Raw genomic sequence first — 24,205 nt, forward strand, 5'->3', positions numbered from 1 at the left:
TGTACAAAGTTTTGTATTTGTCCATTTATAATTTTATTCTTTTCAAGAAAGGATAGAATATTATGTATTTTTACTATATATGATGAATAAACAGTTGTTGTTTTTAGGTATGTAAAGAAGACTTTATTTTTCAAAATTGCACTTGATTACTTACTCTAATTTTAAAACATTTAATGCTTAGACTTATGTAACCGCATCTACATTGAAGTAATAAAATGTTTTATATTACAGTTGGGCATGTCAAGCCATGAGAACGCCACACCTATCCGTGTGCTCCACAACTCCGCCGGACACCTGAGTGGGCCGGCTCGCAGTCTGGGAGGAGTGGTGGTCGGCTACCTAGGAGTGCGGGTCTTCACTCCTCGACCTGTTACCAAGATGATAGAAAACGTGGGAGGTTGTTCTGTCCTACTGGGTAACTTGAATATTTTGCTCTTTTTATGAAAATAAAAGTATTATTGATTAATAAATAGATAGGAAATAATTGTATGAACATTCTTGTTAGTACTGCATTAACATTTTTTTACTTAACTATTATCAACAAATTAAAATTTGAAGTATATAACTGTCTGCTAAGTTTTTCTATTAAAGCTGCTAAGTTAGACTAATAGCCATACCATTTGAAAATCATAGTGAAATGCATTATTGTAGCTGTCTGCAAAACAAAATGTAAGGGAGTATTAAGGTATTCAATGCATAGGATGAACATGTCGTGTAGCTCGTAACCTGTAAATGCAAATAAACTTATTTTTGTGTAATAAATTTTTGAATAAAGAGATATTTAATATAAATATCATACATCACTACAAAATTACGTCATACACATTTTAGGATCAAGGTAAAGAAAAAACACAAATTATATTAATGATATTGTATACTAATATGTGTAATAGTTACATATCACTTCAAAAATATGTCATATAAGTTGCAGAATTATTTTTTTTTTAACACAGGAATGTTATTCTGAATATAATATAATATACACCACTTTCAAAATTGTATCATTCAAATTGCAGGTTCGAGGTAACGGAAAACGCAAATGGTATTCTATGACTGACATAATAGTTTACAATACTAGACAAATACAACATATAAGTTGTGGAGTAAATGTACTTAAATACAAATGTTTTTACAGGGCTAATCGCTATGGCGCAGGATGTGGAGAGTCTATACGCCGGTGTGAAGGCATTAGTCTGTGTAGTTCGAGGCAATCGCAGTGTACAGCAGGAAATGGACCGTCGTCGTGGCTACCAGACTCTGGCTATGCTCTTGCGAAAGAAACGGTCTCTCCTCAACTCCCACATCTTGCACCTGGCCTTCAGTCTGGTCGGCACAGTGGACTCGGGCCGTGAGAGTTCCTCCATCCCTCATCCTGTTAGTTTCCAGGACCTACTGTGTGACCTGGAGGTAATTACAGTTTAACTTGTGAGCTCACATCACTCCTATGTAGATATTAAATAGTAGAAGAAAATGCATATTGTCATTTTAATTCAAATATACTTAATTCATCATTTGTACATTATCAAATGACAACTCAAATACAGAATGGCATAACTCATCTAAGAAATAAATTAATGCTATATGGATAATACAATTATCATAACTAGTCTATCCTGATATATCTTTATTGTTATTATAAAATTTTATCAATTGATTGAAAATATATAACATTTAAAAAGTTATTTTCCATTATATAAATTTGTCAAATAAGTATATAGCTTTTCCACTTAACTAATTCTTGAAGTGGGTTTTAAACAATTAAAAATTTTCTGTTGAGAGAATTTCCTTTGGAATTTTGTATATGAACATTATATCAAGGTCACTCATTTGTAACTTATATCAAATGTTGTATTACAGAACTTGGAGGGCCAGAAGACTATTCAAATTCTAATCATTCAAACTAGTTTATTGTTTTTCTTGCTTTTATAGTCATCACAGCAATAAAATTAATCTTCACTGAATTGAATTTGGTTGCAAAGCTGAGCATTTAGCACCAATATTTATTTTTCCATACTATTTTAATGGGACATGATTTTTTTCATGAGTCAAATTGAACCTTTTAGCCCAAATATTATAACAGTTTTTTTTTTATATAAAGACATTTAGTTTACACCAAAAGCCTTGATTTTTGTAATAACTCTGCAAAGATGAATTGTAACATCAGGTCACAATTTGAAATTTTCTTGCAAGTCTTACATTATTGTGATAGGTGTGGCCAGCAGAGCTGCAACGCTCTCTGCTGGAACATTTGTACGAGCTGGTGACAGAGTCCAGTGAGAAGAGGCACAACCTAAACACCATGCGTGACATGCAGCTGGTACAGAGACTGCTGAGGGTACTGCCCGATGTTATCAGTCCGCCGACCAGACAGGTCCTGCTGGCTCTGCTGGGAGCTGTGCTGGCAGGGCAACCACTGCCTCAAGACCTGCTTGCGTAAGTCATGTTTATTTTATTCTTTGTGTACTAAATATAATTTAGGTTTTAAGTCTTATTTTAATAGTAAATGTGGAGTTTAAAATTATATTACATCAGCACATTCAGTTTAGAACTTATAAGCTTAGTGACACTTTTTAAAATTTATATATGGCCTTTGGTGTTATTTATCATAACCGAACTGTTTGATGCAAATACAAATATTTATTTGAAGTAACAGTTAAATAGACAGTTAACAATTTGGTAACAGACTACACTAAACAGGTTGTTCAAACCAGAGGAGAAGGTGAGAGACTGAGGAAAATAAATATTGGCTAATTCTGTAGCATGCACATTTGAAAACAATAAACTGGTTGAGGACGGTAGTAAGGGGGTAGGGGCAGGCACAATTGCTGTGGTCTTGATTGTAAGATACACCTAAGTACTGCTTAAAATGCCTACAACTCCTTGGAGAACAATCGTAACATTTTTCCGTTATTCCTGTTTTCAGGAAAGATGTCAGAGCTGTGGCAAAAATTTTGTTTGATTTGTAATTATTGGAGAAAAAACCTGATTGCACCATCTTGCAATTGTTTTAACAGGTGTGTTGTGATTTTCCTGCAGATTTGGTCAATTCATGACGGCTACACTGCCTAGCAGTGCAGTGAGTGAGCGAGACATTGTACTACAGGAATGCTCACCACGCAGTCGCCAGCCATCTGTGGATATGACAGAGGTGGAAGCACCCCCAGACACCGCCAACTGGATACTGCTGCGTAACCGCTGCCTCCAACTTCTCCATGGCCTTCTTTTCACACCAAGGAATACTGTCAACAATACGTCAGTATTATTTGGTTCTTTTATTTACTATAACTGAAAGAATGAGTCTTAGATTTTTGTTTGTTACCATTTCCTTCGTACCACTAATGTCCTTTCTGGTGATTTTCATGTATGTTTCATGGAATCCTAACTAAAAGGTTCGTTCAATATATTTTTGGTCCATAACTGGCGTTGTATACAAACAATCAAAATACATTTCGTTTTAATTACTTTCATTTTCCAAAATCTTATAGAACAATTTATAAATAGTTTTAAGATGTAATCAAAACAGAAATGTACATATTTAATAATTTAATAGTATTTATTTCTACATTATTTATTTATTAATTCTTGATGTTTTGATACATCATATGTTAATTCTATCACTGTCAACTTTATAAATCTTTCAGAATGTACGACATCATTCAAAGATTTAAAATGTTTAAGTGACACCAAGAATATATTTATGCATGCCATGACGGTAAAAATTTTGGTCTGGACTTATAACAGAACAGTATAAGACATTGGCTAACAACTTGTCTAGATTCTGCGAGGAGGTGGTGAATGTGCTGGGTATGGACTGGCCACTGTTGTACATGCAAGGTCACCTGCATCCATCTACTGTAGTGTGGGGACTGCGGGTACTAGTGGTGCTGGGTTCCATCCCTGCTCTACTGGCCAAGTTCAGGGAGGGTACAAGTAATGGTGGTTGGCTACAAGACACAGAGCTAGTCCTACATAACAAAATGGGTGTGGTTTTAGGTAAGTTTCAATAGGCTCAGTGGTAAACTAAAGGCGAAAAATGTATTCGTTCTGAAGGGAAACCATGTCTGCAATGTAGAGTTTGTGAATGCAAAGTTTCAGAACCAAAATGTAGATTACACAAGTGGTATTTTACAACACTTAGAAAACATCTTTCACATGAATTTTTTGGGTAGGTAAGCTGCAAAAATTTATAAAATTATCAAGTAAAAGGTAATTTATTTAACAACTAAGTACAAAATACAACATGATGAATACATTAAAGTATTAGTTATTCCTCTCCTGTAGCATTTCCATGACCCTTCTCATTCCTAGTGGGCGCTATTTCTGCAACTATCCATGTGGGAATTGTTGAATGTTCATGTTTTGTTTATTTCAGTCATCTGTTTGTCTAAAATTACGTTTTATACATTTGTCTATAGCTTGTAAACAGGCTTAAATACAAACATATACAAGGATGAATCAAATTATTAAGCAGACTTTTTTACAACATTTATTGGTAAAGTAAATTTAATTTTGAATACATTTGATTTTCAACACATTTTCGTCTTTTATTTACACATTTTCCTTACCAAACCAAAAATGTATTAATGTCAACATTAAAGAATGAAGCTGGCTATGTCTAACCAATTGTGCACAAACATTGCCACTGTTTCATCATCGTTAAAGTGGTGAACTCCCTATAAGTTTGTTCCAATTTTGCTTGAGCTGTGTGTGGCGAAGCATTGTCATTGAGCAGAATTACATTTCAAATAGACAGTTTTTAATTTTTTACCAGTATACCAATTTCACAGCATTAAGCAGTTGTAGTAGTATGCATCATTGATTCTACACCATTCATGAAGAAAATCAATGAAGTTTACACCTTTGCAGTTCCAAAAAATCGTAGCAAGAACTATTCTTGCAGAATAACGGATCTTGGATCTGTGATCAGCGTAAATGCCTCTTGTTTTTCACTGACTCTCAGCCATTGCAGAATTGTTTGTGCCAGTTTTAGACTTGGGTCTTGAAAGCATCTTTCAGTGAATTTTACAATTACTTTTGGCAGGTTTATGCCCTCTTGCAACAAAAAATTGGTAATAATATGTTACTCAAAAGACGTGTGCATCTCTTGCTCAGATTTGATGCTACTAACACCCCTCTGGTCTGGTGAGCCACACCACTCCCTCCCCTCATCTAAACATCTCCACCCAACATAGATGTAAAAGTCGCACCACACATACACATGCAACATACACATACACATCTATGGAAGTGATCTTAAATTGTAAATATTTAATTACTAAGAAATGTATTTTTAATTTCATTTATCTACTAATAAGCACAAGACCAATTCAAACGTTCCACTGTGCTATATTTAGATATGAAACATCTAAATAGCTGAAAGTCCTGCTACATTTAATGGGAAGATGAAATAGTTACACAGAAATACGCTAGATAGTAGCACAATGCTGAGAAATTACATCAGTTATTTTTACTGCAACATACTGACTGACTCGGCCATTAACTCAGGAGGTAGAACAAGTGCAGCTGGCCGATATTGGCTATTTCCGGGAGATGATTAAAGTTTAGAATTATCACAGAGATAAAATAATCTAAAATGTTGTAGCTTGAAATCTACAGCTGTAAATAAACTATCTAATCCAAACCATCTAGTTAACTTATATAATACTAAACATGTTACTGCAGGTTATCAACTGGGTACAGCAGTGCCCAAGTCCCGAGATGTACATAGCGATGCTCTCACTGTCCCAGGCTTCCAGCATCTCGCCCATTTGCTAACCCAACACATAGACATCGCTCAGGTTTACTTCCTGCTCATGGCCCTCATGATGGGACAGCCAGTCAAGCTCCTGCCTGCAGACCCCAAGGTATGCAACTTGATCTGTTAATAAAAACTGACTCTCGTCTTAATAAGCAGGATTTGAAATATATTTTTAATCAATTTTAGTTTTGAGTACCCAAAAGTTCTGACGTTGGTTCTGTTTGGTTCCATTTCCACATTATACTATAAATAAATAAAGCTCAACATTTATTAAAATACTTGTATATCAAACCATCAGCAGCTCTAGTGGCAGTGATATCTTGAAAGCAGTACCGTATGAACATTACTACTTATTGACATTCTCGGATTAAATTCTTATGTTATAACTTTAGGGTTGTCATTTTAATTCAGAAAAAATCTTTTATTTGCTTACTTAATTAGAATTCCAAAATAGATAAAACTATCTAAACAAAATACAAGTGATTTTTAACATTACTTAAAAAATGAAATTGAAAACTTTTGCATACTATTCTGCTTAAAGACCACTTTCTTATCACAACAGTCATACTAGCTTATCAATTTGCTCTCTCATTATTATCTGTTTAAGAAGAAATTTTCTCTCTTAGTGGGAAAACCATAGTGTCTTTTGGTATTTTAATTTCCGTAACATTCAGCTTTTAGAATTCATAGATATTAATAAAGGAATTCATAGGTCAACAAGAGGCAATGGGGTTTCTTGGGGGAATGATTTCTGTTTTAGTTGCTGAAAATAATAGATGCTGATACATTATTGGGAGTTTATTTTACTATCTTTCAAATATTACTTACCTAGCACTCATTCTATTTCCACTGTTTCCAAAACTGAAAGTTTTTCTGGTGGAATATTCTTTCAGATACATAAAACCTTGATGTAAGAAATAACTTCATGCCTTCAATCATTAAAAACTGATGACTATTAAACCAGCAATGAAAAAATGTGTCTTGTAATAAAAAATATGCCATAATTAAAATGCCATAATGACATTTTGTACTGATAGGATTGATTAATTGAAAATAATTTTGTTTATATATGTACTGGGCGGCAAAAAAAAGAATGGTCACTTTTTAATAAATATAATTTTGTAATTTTCATCATATTTTTTACTTATTTATATTTACAGAATCCAATTTACATCTCAAGTACAGAAAATGTGTTGAAACAATGTTCATTCACTTGCGAAAAGTAACTTCTGGAAGATGGCGCCGCCTTTTTTATTCATGCAAGTCAAGAAGCCTTTCTTCAAAATTCTCATTAACTCTCATTCATTGTAATTAACTTTCATCTTTATATAATGAATTGGGATTTTCCAGTGCAATACCTGCAGTTGTGCTTGTTGATGTACCTGTTGAAATAAAATTGAGTTTTATGTGACATTATGAGCACATCTTCAGAGTGCAAAACATCTATTATTCTTTCACGAAACCTTTTTCAGTGCTCATAATCACGTTTATAAAGCTTATGAGTGATCATTATTTTATACGGGTGAAACTTCAACTCATGTAAAATGCACTGCAGTGAGTGGTGGCTAAGATCCAATGTTGCAGTCACCAAGTGCACCAACAAGGACTCTGAAACAGTTTAACATTCTCAACATTCCCAGGAGTAGTCCCAGAACGGGGTTACCAAGTAGGTTTGACATTAATTACAGGCTGTGTAGTGCAAAATGCAGTTACAAAACATTATCCATCAAGCATTGGCCCATCACGTGTCATATTATGAAAACATTGCCAAAGACAAATAATTCACTGAAGGAAGATCCTTGGAGCATTGGAAATATTTTCATTTAATACCACTTGTGAAGTATAACACATATTCCAATATTAAATTAATTTTGTGTTTGTGAAGTTGCCTGAAGATGGAATTCTTGATTCTGAAAGGCCTCGCAAAATTAAATTAATATTGGAATATGTTTTATAATGTTGCTGCCAATGGAATCCCTCTGCAGGATGCTGACATGCTGCATGGTCCACATAATCCTATCACACAAGGAACCTGAGTGAGCGGTTGTTGTTCCGGGAGGAGGTCTCGCAACGTAGCACCCGCCATGGCTATCTGCTAAACTTTCGTAGAGTCGGATATGAAGTCGGAAGAAGGAGTTTCTCATACTTCGGCCCTAAGTTGTACAGCGACCTCCCCCTTAGCCTAAAAGAATGCAGTCGTTACTCATTTAAAAGGAAACTTAAAGACTTTTTGATTGTTGACAATTAACTTAGTTAAGCTATTAGTATGTAAGAATAACAAATTTTACAGTTTTTACCACTGCATTATTTTAAATTAGCCACTAGATTTTATTGTACTTGTTTAAATTAAGTTTAGTTTAGTTTTTGTTATCTAGTTTTTAAGGCATTCAGTGACTTGAGTTGTTCTGAAAAACAGTAACTGTATTGAGAAACGCGTATAAATAAAGGCATTTTTATTTATTTATTTAATTCAATAATAGTAGTATTAAATAAAAACATTCATTGTTCCACTGCACCATATTTAGTCAAACTGGGTGTTAAGGCCAACTACCTGACGGTTACAGACCTATTCACCCTTCCACTTTCACGCAGTTCAAATTTGACCCTACTGTATGCACTGTTACCGTTATATGTCAAAGCTATAACATTTTACATTTAAGTGCACTCATATTATATAGTAATGTATTGTTTATTTTTGTTTATATAAATGATGAGATAATGTTGGTATTACAGTTAGACCTGGATAATGTGTGGAGTTTCATGTTTGGTATCCCGGCGAGTCAGTCAGTAACAGCTCTCAGTGGACGAGTGACCCTGTGTCCTCAGGCTGTCACTGTGCTGCTTGCCATGGTCCACACCATGCTCAACCAGGACTATAAAGGGTTAGTATAAAGGAAATTCCTAAAATGATCTTACATTCCGACATTTAATGTTCAATAAACTAATCCCGGCTCAAGAGCTAGATACTTAAGTAGAGTCAGTTAATTCAATAATTGTAGCTGTTACTTATTCAAATATTGATAATTAACCCTTAAAGAACGGCATACAGACATACCTGTATTTTTGTTCTAATTTATTGTATTTATTAATTCTAATTAACATAGCAATTACCAGGTGGTGCGAGTGTGCAGAAATGCATACAAATGTTGATTTATGATCCTCGGGAAGCCAACCAAAATGCATGTTGCTCCAACAATTAATCAATAACCAGTTTTATTTTCTATGTGCCCTTCCATCTGGTGAACTGTGGCACAGTATGCGGATATAGCTATACACTGTGACTGATAGCTGCCGGCCACTATTCACATCTGAGCGTCTAAGATGATTATATGACTCTAATCTCCACACAATCGCTTATGTTGTTATTGCTTTGTGCTTCTTTATATTTAGATGTTGAAATTGAGGAATTAGTGTATCAGAGTGAACTTGTAAGCATTCCAAAAGTGTATGAAATTATTTTATAGTTAGTAAATAAATAAATAAAGCCGTGGGTAGTTCTGACTTTGAAGATTTTGTTACCGATGCATTGAACTGTACTTTTTAGTGTAATTATGAAAACGATGAAGATTCAGAAGTTAAAGACATTTTACTTCACAATGAAAGTCAATCTGAAAGTGATGATGAGGACATTCATCCACCACAACTACATATTCCGGATGAGCATGACTGGATCAATGTTACTACTATAGATCCTGGACCAAGCAAAGTCATTCTTATTTGCAATGTTAATGCTGGACCAAATTTGCCATTACATATCAATGTAAACTCCAAGCCTATTTTAGTAATTTCAACTTTATTTCAATTATGATAATATTGCATGTTACATTTTTGAGAAAACAAAGTTGTTCGGAAATGTAACTCAGCTGTATATAACTATAAAATGTTTGTAACTAATTTTAAAAACAGTTACTTTGGTGAAAATGTTATATCAGTGCTGTTAAGTCAGCTTTGAATTTACAGTAGAACATGTAGTGATGGATAGTTACATATTACTTTTTCTATAATTTAAAGTCTAAGTTTTAAATAGTATACATTATGAAAATTTCACATTTTTTTAAATAAATGTGATGAAATACCTCATTTGAATCGTGATTTATTTTACATATGTAACCACAAAAACTATAAATATTTAGTGCTTTAGTTTATGTTTAAAGTTTCAAATAAAATAAACGTTTGCCATTTCATAAATTTACATTTCTAAGGAATTTTTAGGCCATCACATTAGGCTGGATATGAAAAGTTTACTGATGTTTTTAGATTTAGTACCTAGTTCTGAGTTGGGCACTAAGCAATACGGATTTTCTGAGTAACTATGAAGAAAGAGATTTTTTTTAATTACATGATGGGTGGGATGCAGATTTAATTTATCATGCTATCTATAAATGTAATTCACAAATATATATATCATATTACTATTACGCTTTAATTGTAAGTTATAAACAATTATAATTTTTTAAATTAGTAATAATTTTTCATGACAGGTAGATAGATGTTGTAACACAAGTTAAAAAGTAGCAAAAAGAGGGTTTGTGTTAGAGATGGACCCAAAACCTTTTACCTATATTTCCTGAATAATTACCTATATTTAAGTAGCAGTTTTTTTAAGAGGATACTTTACATCCAGTAGTTGGAAGAACAGCTGTTGTAAATTGGCCAGCCTTCTGCCTCTTCTTTTTATTCCAAAAGTCGCAGATTGCAGTTGTAATAAATATAATGTTTATTTGTCAGATTTTGGATTATCATTCTATTTAGTAATTATAAATATGACTGGTTTGACTTTAAACACTTTTAAAACATTTATGTGTTATGGTATAAATGGTGATCTGAAAAAAGGAGATATTAATAAGACTCATTGAAAAAGAAATAACAACAATTTGTAATGTAGTTCGGAGACGCTGCCGGAGTGGCTGCGGGACTATCCAGTGACTATTATCCAGTTCCTGTTCTTCCTGTACCACAACATGGCAGAGCTGATGCCGGTGCTGATGAGTGCTGAAGTTCTGAGTGCTCTGGCACAGACTCTGTTCCCCCCACCACGCAGCCAGGTCTCTACCCCTGCCGAGGAGGTATTGTCTATCTTATGATATTTCATGTAGATGGTTTAATTCTTTAGAAATATAATTCAACAAAGTATGTAAATATAGTGTGGTTTTTTTAAGTAAGTTACAACAAAACATTTATAACCAATTTAAAAAAAAACAAACCTCAGATCTAATCAATGACTCGGACAATATGTCACAAAGACATTATGGAAAATCATAAACAATGAAACGAAAGAAAACCTCCAGGTGTGAGAACCAATGGAAGCTCCAAGTTGAACAGGAAACATTAGAAGCCACCCAAGAAATTCCACTTTAATAATTATTTTGCTAACTGTAGCTTAAATTAATAATATCAGAACCAATATAAACAATAACACACCAATACCTCAACTAACCAATCAAGAACTGCACCTTCAGGAAACCGCGGAAGCTGAAATACAAAAAGCTATATGCTCTTTAAAACAAAACAAAAGTCATCTGGAATTGATGAAATATCAGGAAAACTAGTAAAATCATGTAAAAATGAACTAACCCACCCCCTTAAAAAGCTACAAACACTAGACATTAAGAGGAAAACAGCACAATGGTTATGTAGATACTTAAACAATAGACAACAGCTTTAGTAGACACACAAAATGGCACAAATCACAGAATACATTCTGAAAGATTCCCATTAAGAAGAGGAGTGCCACAGGGCTCAGTCCTTGGCCTGTACTGTTCCTTCTGCTCACAAATGACTTTCCAGACCAACTAGGAAATCTCTACAAAATTATGCAGATGATATAGTTATCACCATATCTAACAAATCAATAGATGCACTCAAGCTACATGCCAGTACAGCCCTTGCCAGAACAAAAACATACTGCAACAAAAATGAGCTAGCACTTAATGAAAACAAAACTGTACAAAATACAGTCAATTACACCTGTAAGAACTAAGATGTAAACTTAACTCTTCTGGGTGTACAACTGAACCCAACACCAAATACCTTGGAATCATTGTAGATGCAAAGCTCTCATGGCAGCAACACATAACAGCCCTATGTAAGAAACTCTGCTCTGGAAACTATGTGATTAGAAGAATAATGCATATAAATTACCTGCAAGCAATAAAATCTGTTTTACTCCCTCTTTAAAAGCCACCTTATGTGTGGTATGTATGTGATTATGTGTGGTGGGGATAAATCCCCAACATTAATTTGGAGAGAGCCCTGGCACTTCAAAAAAGGACAGTATGATGCCTGGCAACTATCAGAGTGCAACAAAGCTGTCTAGAAACTTTCAGATGATTGAAAGTTCTCACTGTGATGTCACTCTACATATGTTAGGCAATCATCCATGTAGTCTCCAACCCTCAAATAAGAAACGAAGATTTACAAAAACATCCCACAAGAAACACCTCCAATTTCACTCTCCCAATACACCAACTCGCCCTGTATGAAAAGAAGCCATTCTACAAGGGAGCACTCTTCTTCGTCAAACTCCCGGACAACATAAAACACACTAGCTAGAAATCTGAGAAAACCCCTAACAACTTGTCTACAGGACAGACCCTATTACAGAAAAACAATTTATGTCACATCAACTTTAGCCTCAATCTCTGTTCCTTGATGCATTGTACTGTTCTCCACGAATCCGTCAATAAAGACTATTGTCTTTTGGTTATTGCCTATTGTCTTTAAAATAATTAATATCTGAAACTTTCTGTTCCATTAATGTGTAGGCATAATAGCTCTCACGTAATTTGTAATTACAAATAGTTCTTTTAAATAAGGACTTTGCTAGCAGTTGGACTCCCATAACCATAATACGCATCTTGCAGACATTCTCCCTGGATGGAGCAATGGTACGTTCACCTTCCAGAGACAGCATCCTCAGCAACCATCCAGCCCGCAAGTTTGTCATGGATTTTTTGAGGGTAATCGTGGTGGACTCTCTGTCTCTTCCAGTTAATGCCAAAATTACCCCTGCTGTAGACTTGGTGTTGGAGGTAAGGAGCTAAATGTGTTGTGCATATCAAACGGGGCCACAATATTTGACAATGTACATAAATACATTTTTATGATTTATTAAAGATCTAAAAAAGGAATGAGAGTTGTTTAGAAAGTAAGCTCCTTAAACAATAAAACATTGCATGTACCTTTTACAGCTTTTTATTACGTACCTTTGAAAGAACAACTCTGAAACTATTTTTAACATATATGTAACATTAAAATTTGAGCACTTATCTTATTGTACAAGGTTTACAGTACCAATTTATATTTTCATATACCTATTCTAAATTAAAAACATTTTCAACCTAACATTAACCAAAAGGAATTATTCCTACAACATTATTGGAGTTATATCTGAGCCTAAGAAATTTACTCATAATGTTGTATCGGCAGGCTGCCCCTGAGGGATCTACAGTGAGTCAGCAGGCAAGGTTTCAGACCGAGGTGTTGTCTACACTGATGGAACACTTGCTGGCTGCTGATGTGCTGATAGGTGAACAAGCAGCATTGCCTGTGGTGGCTGGTGGCAATGCTGCCAACATCACACCTAATGTCTGCTACCTCACGGCCAGGATCGTGGACAAGTTATGGCAAGGTAAACTTCATATATTTCTTCTAAATATGTTAGTTTTAAATTAGAAATATTAGATAACATAGCTATAGTGGGAAGAGTTGATTCTATATGATTGTTGAGTGTGTTTGAACTAGAGCTAACTCAATATTCGCATAGAAGTATTAGAATTAAATCTTGTCTTCAGAAAATTAGTATTAAAGATTGGTTTTATTATTTTTATTTTCAAAGGGTCCTCATAAAAGTACTAAGGGTTTCCAGTGGTGGAGTGTGAGCTAAGACGAGGTTAAAGGTACAGATCTAGAGTTTTTTACAAATATCTTAAAAGACTTAAGTTTTATGCAAATACCATTTAGTATTAAAAGAAAGAGGATAAAATTGTGTACTAAAATGATCCTACAGGTGTATGTGTATTTGTTGTTGAATTAATATTATTCGTTAATATGTGTGTAGGGAAATGTCTTAAAAGCTTAAATTCCTAAAATATGATTGTTTTAGCCTCCCATAATTCAAACTAATAGAATATTTTCTCCTAATCACATTTTTTATGGGATGATTTAATTTGACTGGTCTGGTTTTGAAAACTGGTACATTTGTCCTAACAAATATACTAAAATACTCCGGTTGTGGAGGGGAGTGATCGAAGAAGGGGAGGGAGGTTCAGAGGTACAGTATTATTTCAGCTCTTGGGAGCAAAAAAAAACCATTAAACCCAAACCTATTAAGTTTAGTGGAAAAAGTGTTAAGTATTGAATAAAATAAAATTTCAAGCTAAGAAGGCATTATGCATAGTTTTTGTACAATCGGCTTGTTAAGATGTACAGTATTAAAATTTTAGCAGATAAATCTTTATATTTGAAGTATGTTTATTCTTTGACCATTTCAAAGTAACAGTGCACAAGGATATTTTAAATATTAAAATAAAACATCAGTCAAATAAATTAAGACTTGAGTTTCAAGAACCAAGATCATCTCTATCGTTGCCATCTTATCTGGGTATAGATATACACAAGCAATAATTGCTACACACACTCTGACACTATATTACAGATGTTTTCGGTAACCACATTATTACCCTCACATGGTATTAAGTACAGCATTAAAAAATTGTCTTTACTCATTGCCAGGAGCTCGATCCAACTTTGCAGGGGTAGTAATATATCCCAAATTCTCTCTAGTTCCTCATTTCTAGCTCCAATTCAGAGGGGCAATTAGTGTTTGTGCCTGATGATAATGCTCTGCACAAGTGCTGCTTTGCTGTCTCTTTTGTTAGTGTAAGTGGAGACAAGTCAGACTTCATATTGGTGGTTGACTTCAAGAAAGCTGAGTTCCAAAATTTGTTGACGTCAATCTGATTGGATGGGATGTAGTGTGCATCTTTCTAGATGGATTCTGGATGGTATACATTCTTTCCCTTGTCTTTCCTATTATATCATGAGTAGCATCAGGATCAGTAGCATTAGCTATCTAATTCATTGCATTTGATTGTTCAAATAGTTACATGATTTCTTGTCTTTCTGTTAGTATTACAGCCACTGAAAGTATGAAAAAAGTGTATGAAAAGTCATATTGACATTAAAGTAACTGGGAAACAAATGTGTTCTCTCAAGTGTTAATGCCATCAAAAGGCAAGATCAACATCTTTTCCAATAAAAGCAACTTTAGTGTTTTAGTTTTCTCAACCGCACTTTCTATAATTACGGTCGGCGTTCTAGCAAACACTTGGTTTCAATACTTCTATCTTACTAATTTTGCAAAACAAATCTGAACCAATCAGATCTTGCTATCATTAGCTAGCAAGTGTTCATGTTGAATAATGGTTTTCATATTCAGGTTTAAATTTATTCCCTCAGACTTTTTTTTAGCTGACTTTTTTTTCTATTTGTCGACTTAGCAACTAATAATCATCTTATTATACTCATGGAAAATTACAGTACATAGTGAGTGATACTTTGACTTGGCATAGTTCAAATATGCATATTTTACATACTGAAAGTGAGCGAGCATACCAGTAACTGCAACCTTGTACAACAGAGAATTGTTTCATAATGGTGACTGACTATTAAATGTACTGGATCAAATATTGCTTCATGTATGCTGCTCTATTCATTTGTAATTTTGGACTGTTTTGAAATGAAGCTAGTGAAGTTGAGAACCATGATCAGATTGGACGTGTTTATGTTCTCATCTACTATTGACATTGTAAAAAATTGTGTGTGATCTAGAAAATATGCACGAATCTCACTGGCAAAGGTACATGACCAGTCTAACACAGTGACTAGCTAGGTGGGAGGGAGAGGGAAGGAGGCAAATTTAGCTCTGTGCAGGCTGATGCCAGAGAACGGTTCATGGCACTGAGCTACAGTGGTACAGTCTAGTTCGCATTGTGAGGTTTTCTAGACATCCCACCCTACTCATTGTGTAATAATGATTAGAAATAAAAAATATATAACATTCTGTGAGATTTAAGGTGTTACGTTAAGCTTTCATGATCATGTTCAAGAAATTTATCCCTTTAGGATAGTTCCCTGTGCATATACCACAAATAATGTTGATTATACTATAAATATATATAGGACTGTATTCATGCAATTTTATTCTCTTTCAATTAATACTGAATAGTTTTTGTGCTAAACTTAAAAGTTTTTTAAATGTTTGTGTCAACTGTAAACCGTCCTCTCCCCTTAGCTAATGCTCTGGTTACTTTTACTATGTTTATTAGGATTCCTTTAAGCTACTAATGTACCAATTTTTAAAGCTATTAGAATTTTTCACCTAATTGCTGTTTTAATGGCTAATTTAACTAAACTTGATGCATTTTTGAAGTTTTGGTTAGAAATCCTCCCAATCTGTTGTATTAAAATTCTGTCTTGGTCAAGAGAAAACCTTATTGTGGTATAGTGATTTCCTCTGATATAACAATAAGACTAAGCTGGAAAATTTACCAAAAAAAGTCATTACATAAAATTCAATAACATGTATTATTGTTTTTTATGTAATGTTTCATAGGGAGCACATGAAAGAATAAAAAATCCATGTTGTAAAGACATAAATAAGTGTGTATTTTCTGCAGGTATGCTGTTGAAGGACCCACACGAGGTGTTTGACTTCATTCTGAAGCTGATAGCTCAAGCCAAGCGACGGCCAGGATCAGTACCGCTGGAAGGCCTGTATCACTGCCTCAACCGCACCATCTTGTTCCTACTGTCTCGTGGCACAGACTCCATTGCTGACCAGATGCCAGTGCTGGAGACCCTGCACAAACTTACCAACCACAGGTCAGCACCAACTTTAGGTTAATTAAAGAATAGAATTTCTACTTGTATTTGAATCTGTTGGAAGAACAATACGTATATAATGCTACTCCACCCTCTGCATCTCTTCTCCATTTTGGTAAAATCTCACCAACCATATTCAGGGTTGTTTGGTCATCCAATTCTAAGTAATACTTTGTACTGGCGTTTTCTCCAAGAAACTGTTTTCTGCATTAAATAGCCCCAGAACACTGTTGACTGGTTTTTCACCAAGAAAGATATTTAGAAAATTTCAGCATATTTATATGTAATAATAAGTTATGCAGGTAATTTTTCTTTAACATCTTTAATGACCAATTTTCAAGCACAAATCATTATTCTTAATCACAAATGCTATGTAAGCTTCTTTTATTACATATTTACATTTATCCTCTCTTGCATAATACCTTTAAACTGGTTTTAACCATGACAAAATCATTAAGTAGATTTTATGATGAACAGTATTCATATCCAATTTTGTAAAATTTGTTGCTATGAATTTGTAAATTCAAGGGAAACTTCATTTATTCATTCTTATAATCAAGTACTTTTTGTGAATTAATATTCTTTGTTATAAAATTAGGCCATTGCTGTTTATACCAATGTAATGATTTTATTTTCATGTATAAAAACTTTACTAATAGTAGTCTAATGGTGTTTTTGATATATATATATATATATATATATATATATATATATATATATATATATAGACTACTATTAGTAAAGTTTTTATACATGAAAATAAAATCATTACATTGGTATATATATATCAAAAACACCATTAGACTACTATTAGTAAAGTTTTGTGTAATTGCTACACACACTATATATATATATAGTTTGATAGAGTATATATTTTCTTTCTAGCAAAAAGACTGAATAGTTACTTAGTATACCTCAGAATTAACCCTGTTTATCAAACTCATATCAATGGTCTAACCAGAGTCACACATAAGGCCCTTGTACTTCAATAAGATTGAATTTAGTGAATTTTTTCATATAAGCGTAATAAGAGTTCAATTATTTGTGAACTGGATCATTTTTTTACAGTATCTCTCTTTTTTTCCAGGGGGTTAGTTTTTGGAGCTGGAAATCATGAGTTAGACTTCATAGGGTGCCTCACTTACTGTCTTCTCCAATTGACTTGTGACCAAAGAATCATGTAAGTAATATTACTATTTTATCAATTTATTGTCAGCACACTTAATGACATCGTTGTGCTAGTAAGCATTATTGTTATTGTCAAAGTTATAATGGTATTAACCATATTTTTTAAGATTTCAGAGTAGTTCTGAATTTATAACGTCAAGTTTACACGAGATTTAAATTAGACCCAGTCATTATTGAAGTTGAAAAAAATAGAAAAATGGACTCAAAAATTTTGTTTTAATTTGTAATTCTTTGTGCAGTACATTAATACAATAAATGAATGATATTCTTTTGCACACACTGATGAGGAACATACGCACGAAAATTGTCCATTGTTATAAATAAATAGGTGTTTATATTTGTTGGAAAATAACATGTAAATGAATGTTGAAAGAGAACTTCAAATTGTGTTCAGGCTAGACTCTAATGCAAAGACAACTTGGCATGTCAACCCAAATGAAGAAACCGAAGAATTGACGGCCAAACAAGGACACAACTTGATGGCAGTTGCAGCTAAACGAGTCTGGGATGAGCTTTATGTCTCTAAAAAGCCTGCCATTGAGGAGGTAACTCAATATACCATATGTTTATGTAGTTGAATAAAAAGTATTTCTGTAAGCAAGTTTGAGTGGATTTCATTGGATGAGGCTGTCTTTCTTTGTACAAATTAAATATTAAGTTATTAAGTTATATTAAGTTAATTAAATGAAATAACTTATTCAATTAAATATAAAAATCTTTAAAATACATTAACTCTATGTTCTTTGAGTGATGATTTGGAGGAGATTAACTCTTTGGTGTCAGCGGTATTTGACTCAGATCGCTTATGAGTAGCGGTGCTGTACTAACTCAGACCGCTCATGAGTAGCGGTGCTGCACTGACTCAGACCGCTCGTGAGTAGTGGTGCTGTACTGACTCAGGCTGCTTTGGCTAGCTTGCAGGATTTTGCACAAAGCTTTGTGCATTGTCCCTTATTATTATAATGCATCTAGCTCACTTATTACTTATTTGATTGGTTTGAAGTGGGGGTTTTCTATTAATATTCTAATAGCTATATTTTGAGCCAATCAAACATACTGTTTGACCAAGTAAAAGTTTTTATAACTTTGGATCAATTTGAAATTGTTGTTTTTTTCTAGGAATAATCAAATGTCCTGTTATAAAATGAACACAAAATTAATTGTTTATCAAATATTAAACCTTATATGGCTTTGCTAGTATTTGGAAATAATGAGTCAATTCTTTTAGTCAACACACTTTAGTAAATACTGCTGACAGAAGTTATTTTTACTCACTAAACAAAAAATTCATTCAGGCAAGATTAAATGTAAACAAAAAACATAAGAACTGTCAATGTTTTTTTTTTTAAAAAATATAATTTGTTATTAAGTGAACGGTAAAACTTTGACTTATATTGGTTCATTGGCTATCTATTAATAAATAAAGAACAGAGTATTAAAGCACCAAAGAGCAGGTGTCTTATATGCTAATCGGCTACCCTAGGTATGCTGGGACAAACTTTGTTCTAACCGACCCAAAGGGTAAAGGATCACATTTACTGTACAGTGAAATCGTCACCTGGCGCCCATATGGCTATCTGGCAATACTTGAATAGCTAAAATATATAATAATAAACTTCTACTGTTGAGTCCAAAGCCCTTTCAATGATCAGGATGAAACGATGAATATTTACTTGCCTTGATAAATACATATCAAGTCATATAACTGACTATGTAGATAGCAATACATTTGAAGTAGCTAATTTAATTGCTGTAATCTGACAAAGGGCATATTTAATTGGTCCTTGTCCGACTTTGGTTCCGGCCCTAAGGTGGTCAGATGAAATAGACACTGTAGAAATGTTTGCCATGTCGCTGACAGGTGTTCAAGATGACGATGCAGAACAGCAAGGCACCCGAGCTGGCAGTGGTCAGGGAACACATACAAGAGGCAGCGACCAAACTGTGGCTCAACTATGTGGACTCTGAGCGCAAGGCTAGCTACCGCAATCCCTGGGAGCTACACAACCAGATACAATCGGTATTAGTTGTACAATTAATTTTTTACCATTTATTTGCTTGTATTGTTCAAAGTTCATTAAAATCAATTTACTTTTACAAAATAAGGTCAAAAATAAATATTTATATTTATAATAAAATGTATTATTGGTTTTTTTGTTAAAAATTTATGCATAATTAGATTATTTATTAAATGGAGTTCAAATAAAATGACTGATTTAATTAATGAATTGATTATAAATGACAGCATTACAATGAAAATATTCTTGGAAACATTTTAAAGAATTCTTTTGCTTAAGAGTCTGAACGTTTAACTTCCTCATATATACATATGGATTGTTTGTAGAAAATCCAGAAAGTGACAGGTGGCCTGACAAGGCTAGCAAGTCGTACGAAGGTGAAGAAGGATGAGACTATCAAGGTCCGGCCACAGCTGTCGGATGCAGAGATCGAGGCCTGCACATTAACCCATGTAGCACTTGTCAAGGAGCTAGTGGAGCTGCAGAATAAGACGTACAGCCAGAGCCAACAGCACATGCAGAGATATGTACTTGAGGAGTGGCTGCAAACAGAAACAGAGTTAACACGAGAAAGAGGACTCTGGGGACCTTACGAACCTAGCAGGTTAGTTCACTTGTTATGACTGCAATAGTTCTCTCATCAAGCTACAGACTAAAGAAGTGATTACAAAAAAAGACAAAACTTTTGTTATATGGATAACATAAGCTCAGCAGGTCAGTTTAATTGTTAGAATCGAGCACAAATTCTCTGATCCAGCTATATGCAGAAACAGGGCTGACACCACAAAGAATCCTGGGATTTAATCCCAATAAGGTTTCAATTGGTTTAATGTTGTACAAATACTCACATCGTGATCTTCTCATATACTGTTGATTGTTATATAAAATATTGGATTTTTTAATTTTAGGCTTGACAAGTGGATGCTAGACATGACAGAAGGACCTTGCAGGATGAGGAAGAAAATGATGAAGAATGAGCTGTTCTACTTGCACTATCCTTACAGACCTGAGCTGGACTCTGGTGATAATGTAAGTTAGTATACACAAAAACATACATGTAAGATTTAGGAGGCTATTGCCATACTGTATTTGTAGATTTGGATATATTTCAAACTTCCTAAAAAATGGCTGCCTGCCTACAATATCCATAACAGTTAAAAGTTTAGTTTTAAGTCCTGTAGAGTGACAAGAATAAAGGTCACCTACAAACACCAGCTCTAACTAAAAACCATGAGTCTGTTAAAATGTAAAAATAAACACGACAACTATCTCAAGATTGAAACTATTTGACAAAGAAGACACTGACCTCGTTGCAGAAGGCATCAATACATATTACTATTATCAATTAATATTGATGTTTATTAAACTAGCAAATACATAAATCAACATCTTTATTTATTCAAGAATAATTGCCTAGGAGGCCCATCCACACACTCAAAAGTAATATTCAGTTTACATAAGTAATCTAAATATTGACAACCTAGATAGTTACGTCAGAACCAAATAACAGTTTACACATATTTCAGTACAACACCAGCTGCCAGATAGACAAGTGTGTCATGGAGTGAAAACCCGAGACCTGCTGAAATATACACATAGTGAACTGACCTCTGACACTGTCACTCCAAGTAGTACTTTTACTAGTGTATTTAGTATTATTTCTCCTGTGGTGTACAGTATATTACTGTAGCTACTACCTATTAAAAATTGAGTAAGAAAATAAATTATCTATTTGTATAAACAGTCCACACTGCTACCATTTGACAGAATCAACTAACCAATAATCGAATTTAAAATCTGTAACACAAAGAAAAAGCTTTTTATTTATCTAGACTACAGCAATCAGTTACTGATAGAATAAAAACATTGTATACCTTTTATCCTTCAGGACAACAGCAATTAGTCAAAGCTATAGTAAAAAAATAAAAACTGTATACTATATATCCTTCAGGACAACAGCAATCAAAGACATAGCTAGAATAAAAATCCATATTTTCATGTACTTAATCTCAACAACAGACTAAAGCAATCAGTCACCATATACAATATTCTAAACAATTTTATTCTTAAAGGACTAGAAAAAGTCAACATTTCCTTGTGGGATCTGTGAGATTTAAGTTAAATACCAAGGCATACAATGCACTAGCTCCTTTAAAAAGTAGTTCCACCCAAGATGTTTAACATGAATATTTAAAAAATGCAATAACTTCAGTAAATATGGGCTTGTGATACCTGCAAATCTAATAAAAATGTAACAAATATTGAAAATTTGAAAACAAAAACTCAAAATTTGTTATCAGAAGAAGTATTTGACCCAGATAAATCACTAACATTAGCTGGTGAACTTGGAAATACACTATTAAGTGAAAATAACTATCTTAAACAGCAGCTGTATAAAATCGAAGAGGAAAAATCACACCAAGAACTTGAACTTGAAGATAACCTTAACCTAGTAAACGAGATAGTAAAAGATCTTAGAGGAGAAAATGAGAACTTACATTACGAAGTATTATCCTTGCAAAACAAACTTCAACAAGAGCGTGCACTAAGATAAGATTTTATCTTAGTGCATAATTCATAATCTGATTGGTATCAAACAATCAGATTATGAAAGGCACATAAATGAGCTGTCATCTTTGAACAAGACTTTAAAACACAAAACATTAAAGAAATTATGATAGAGGTAAACAGAGAGTCAGATGTTTCTTTAGCTCAACCTATCAGCTAAAAAAGAAAAATTAAATCTCTTAAATTCAAAACTTCAAAGTTCAGAATTTTCTATCCAGATGAAAATATCAAAAGTCTACTCTAAACTATAATCCGGATACAGTACAAATGTAGAAAACTATAAGCCTATATCAGTTGTTCCAACTTTCTCAGAGGTATGTGTAAAAACTAGTTCTCAAGAGATTCCTAGAACATTGTATGCAAAACAGTTTGCTGGCCACCAACCAACATGGTTTCACAAAGAAAAAAATCAACTTCAACAGCAATGATCAAACTGCTAGAATTTATAATAGACAACATCGAAGATGATGAGCTCACAAAAGCAATTCTTCTTGATTTTACTAAGGCGTTTGATTTTCTTAGTGATGAACTTATTGTAAAGAAGTTGGAAAACCTAGGTGTAAGAGGGGTAGCAAAGAAGTGGTTTTAAAGCTATCTGGAGGAAAGTAACAACTTGTGGAACTCAGGCAAACAATACGAGGTGTTACTACAGAAATAAGATCAAACCACTTGCCAATTCAGAGAGGTGTGCCACAAGGCTCAGTTCTAGGACCAGTCCTATTTATATGATATGCTCCAACACATAATGGTAGCTGTATCTTCTTGATGTATGCAGACGACACCACTCTGCTGTTGCATGGGAAATCGGATGACATGCTAGCAGTAGCCTCTTTACATAGCTCTCAACATTGCGTATGAATTCCAGTCATGGAAATGAACTGATGGTAAATCGATCAAAAACCAGCCAGGTAGCATTAGAGGAAAAACAGCCAGAAAGAATACTGCTTTTGGAAAGAAGCTATTAGAGTCAAGACTTTAATACCTGGAGAGCGGTAGAGAAATGAACTGGTGGTAAATCGATCAAAAACCAGCCAGGTAGCGTTAGGGGAAAAACAGCTAAAGTAGCAGTCATCCCAGATGTTAAGATGAAAACAGAAGCAAAGTTTCTGGGTATTACAATAGTTCAGTATATGACCAGGACACTGCATCTTCATAACCTTAGTAAAAAAACTCAATACAAGTATTCATGTTATAAAACAAATAAAATCATTAAGCAGCAGATAATGGCATATTTCTCAGTTTTTCAATCACATCTGAAATATGGCTTAGTTGTTTGGGGTAGTACATAAGTAAAACACCTTGAAAGAATACTGCTTTTGGAAAAAAGATATTAGAGTCAAGACTTCAATACCTGGAGAGCGGTAGAGAATCTTTCAAGGACCTAAGAATTCTTACAGTTGCTTCATTGTACATCATAGAAGTAACAATGTATGTTGATGGCGAAGATTTAACAAGAAATAAACACATACACCATCACAACACAAAACATGGAGATCTCTAACTTTGCTATAAGCTATCTAACTTTGTATGAGAAGAAAACCACCAGAGCTGCAATCAAAGACAGGCAAAGCATTAAAAATAGTACTGACCGATTGGCTGATCACCTGCCCATTTTACACACTGGAAGAATTCCTGACAACAATACTTTTACAAATATGACCAAAAACACATAACATTTAATTATGACACCATTTGTAATCTTAAGGATTTCAATTTAGTAAAATCAATGTCAATCTAAAACCTATTGCTTTATTAAACATATTATAATTTGTAAAATTTGTATGACACC

The 24,205-nt window shown here is 33.8% G+C and overlaps 1 protein-coding gene across 1 annotated transcript in view; it reads left to right on the plus strand.

The window, feature by feature from the left end:
- LOC124359086 (WD repeat and FYVE domain-containing protein 3-like) overlaps positions 1-24,205 on the plus strand; it is a 178,529-nt gene that overhangs the window by 84,313 nt on the left and 70,011 nt on the right. The window contains 16 exon segments of the mRNA XM_046811521.1: positions 232-415; positions 1,136-1,407; positions 2,210-2,433; positions 3,037-3,252; positions 3,776-3,993; positions 5,683-5,864; positions 8,492-8,640; positions 10,644-10,824; positions 12,622-12,789; positions 13,187-13,388; positions 16,438-16,642; positions 17,730-17,822; positions 18,225-18,375; positions 19,692-19,850; positions 20,175-20,452; positions 20,757-20,877. Of these exon segments, the coding sequence (XP_046667477.1) occupies positions 232-415; positions 1,136-1,407; positions 2,210-2,433; positions 3,037-3,252; positions 3,776-3,993; positions 5,683-5,864; positions 8,492-8,640; positions 10,644-10,824; positions 12,622-12,789; positions 13,187-13,388; positions 16,438-16,642; positions 17,730-17,822; positions 18,225-18,375; positions 19,692-19,850; positions 20,175-20,452; positions 20,757-20,877 (3,003 nt within the window).

Source organism: Homalodisca vitripennis, chromosome 4 (genome assembly GCF_021130785.1).
Source record: "Homalodisca vitripennis isolate AUS2020 chromosome 4, UT_GWSS_2.1, whole genome shotgun sequence".
NCBI lineage: Eukaryota > Metazoa > Arthropoda > Insecta > Hemiptera > Cicadellidae > Homalodisca > Homalodisca vitripennis.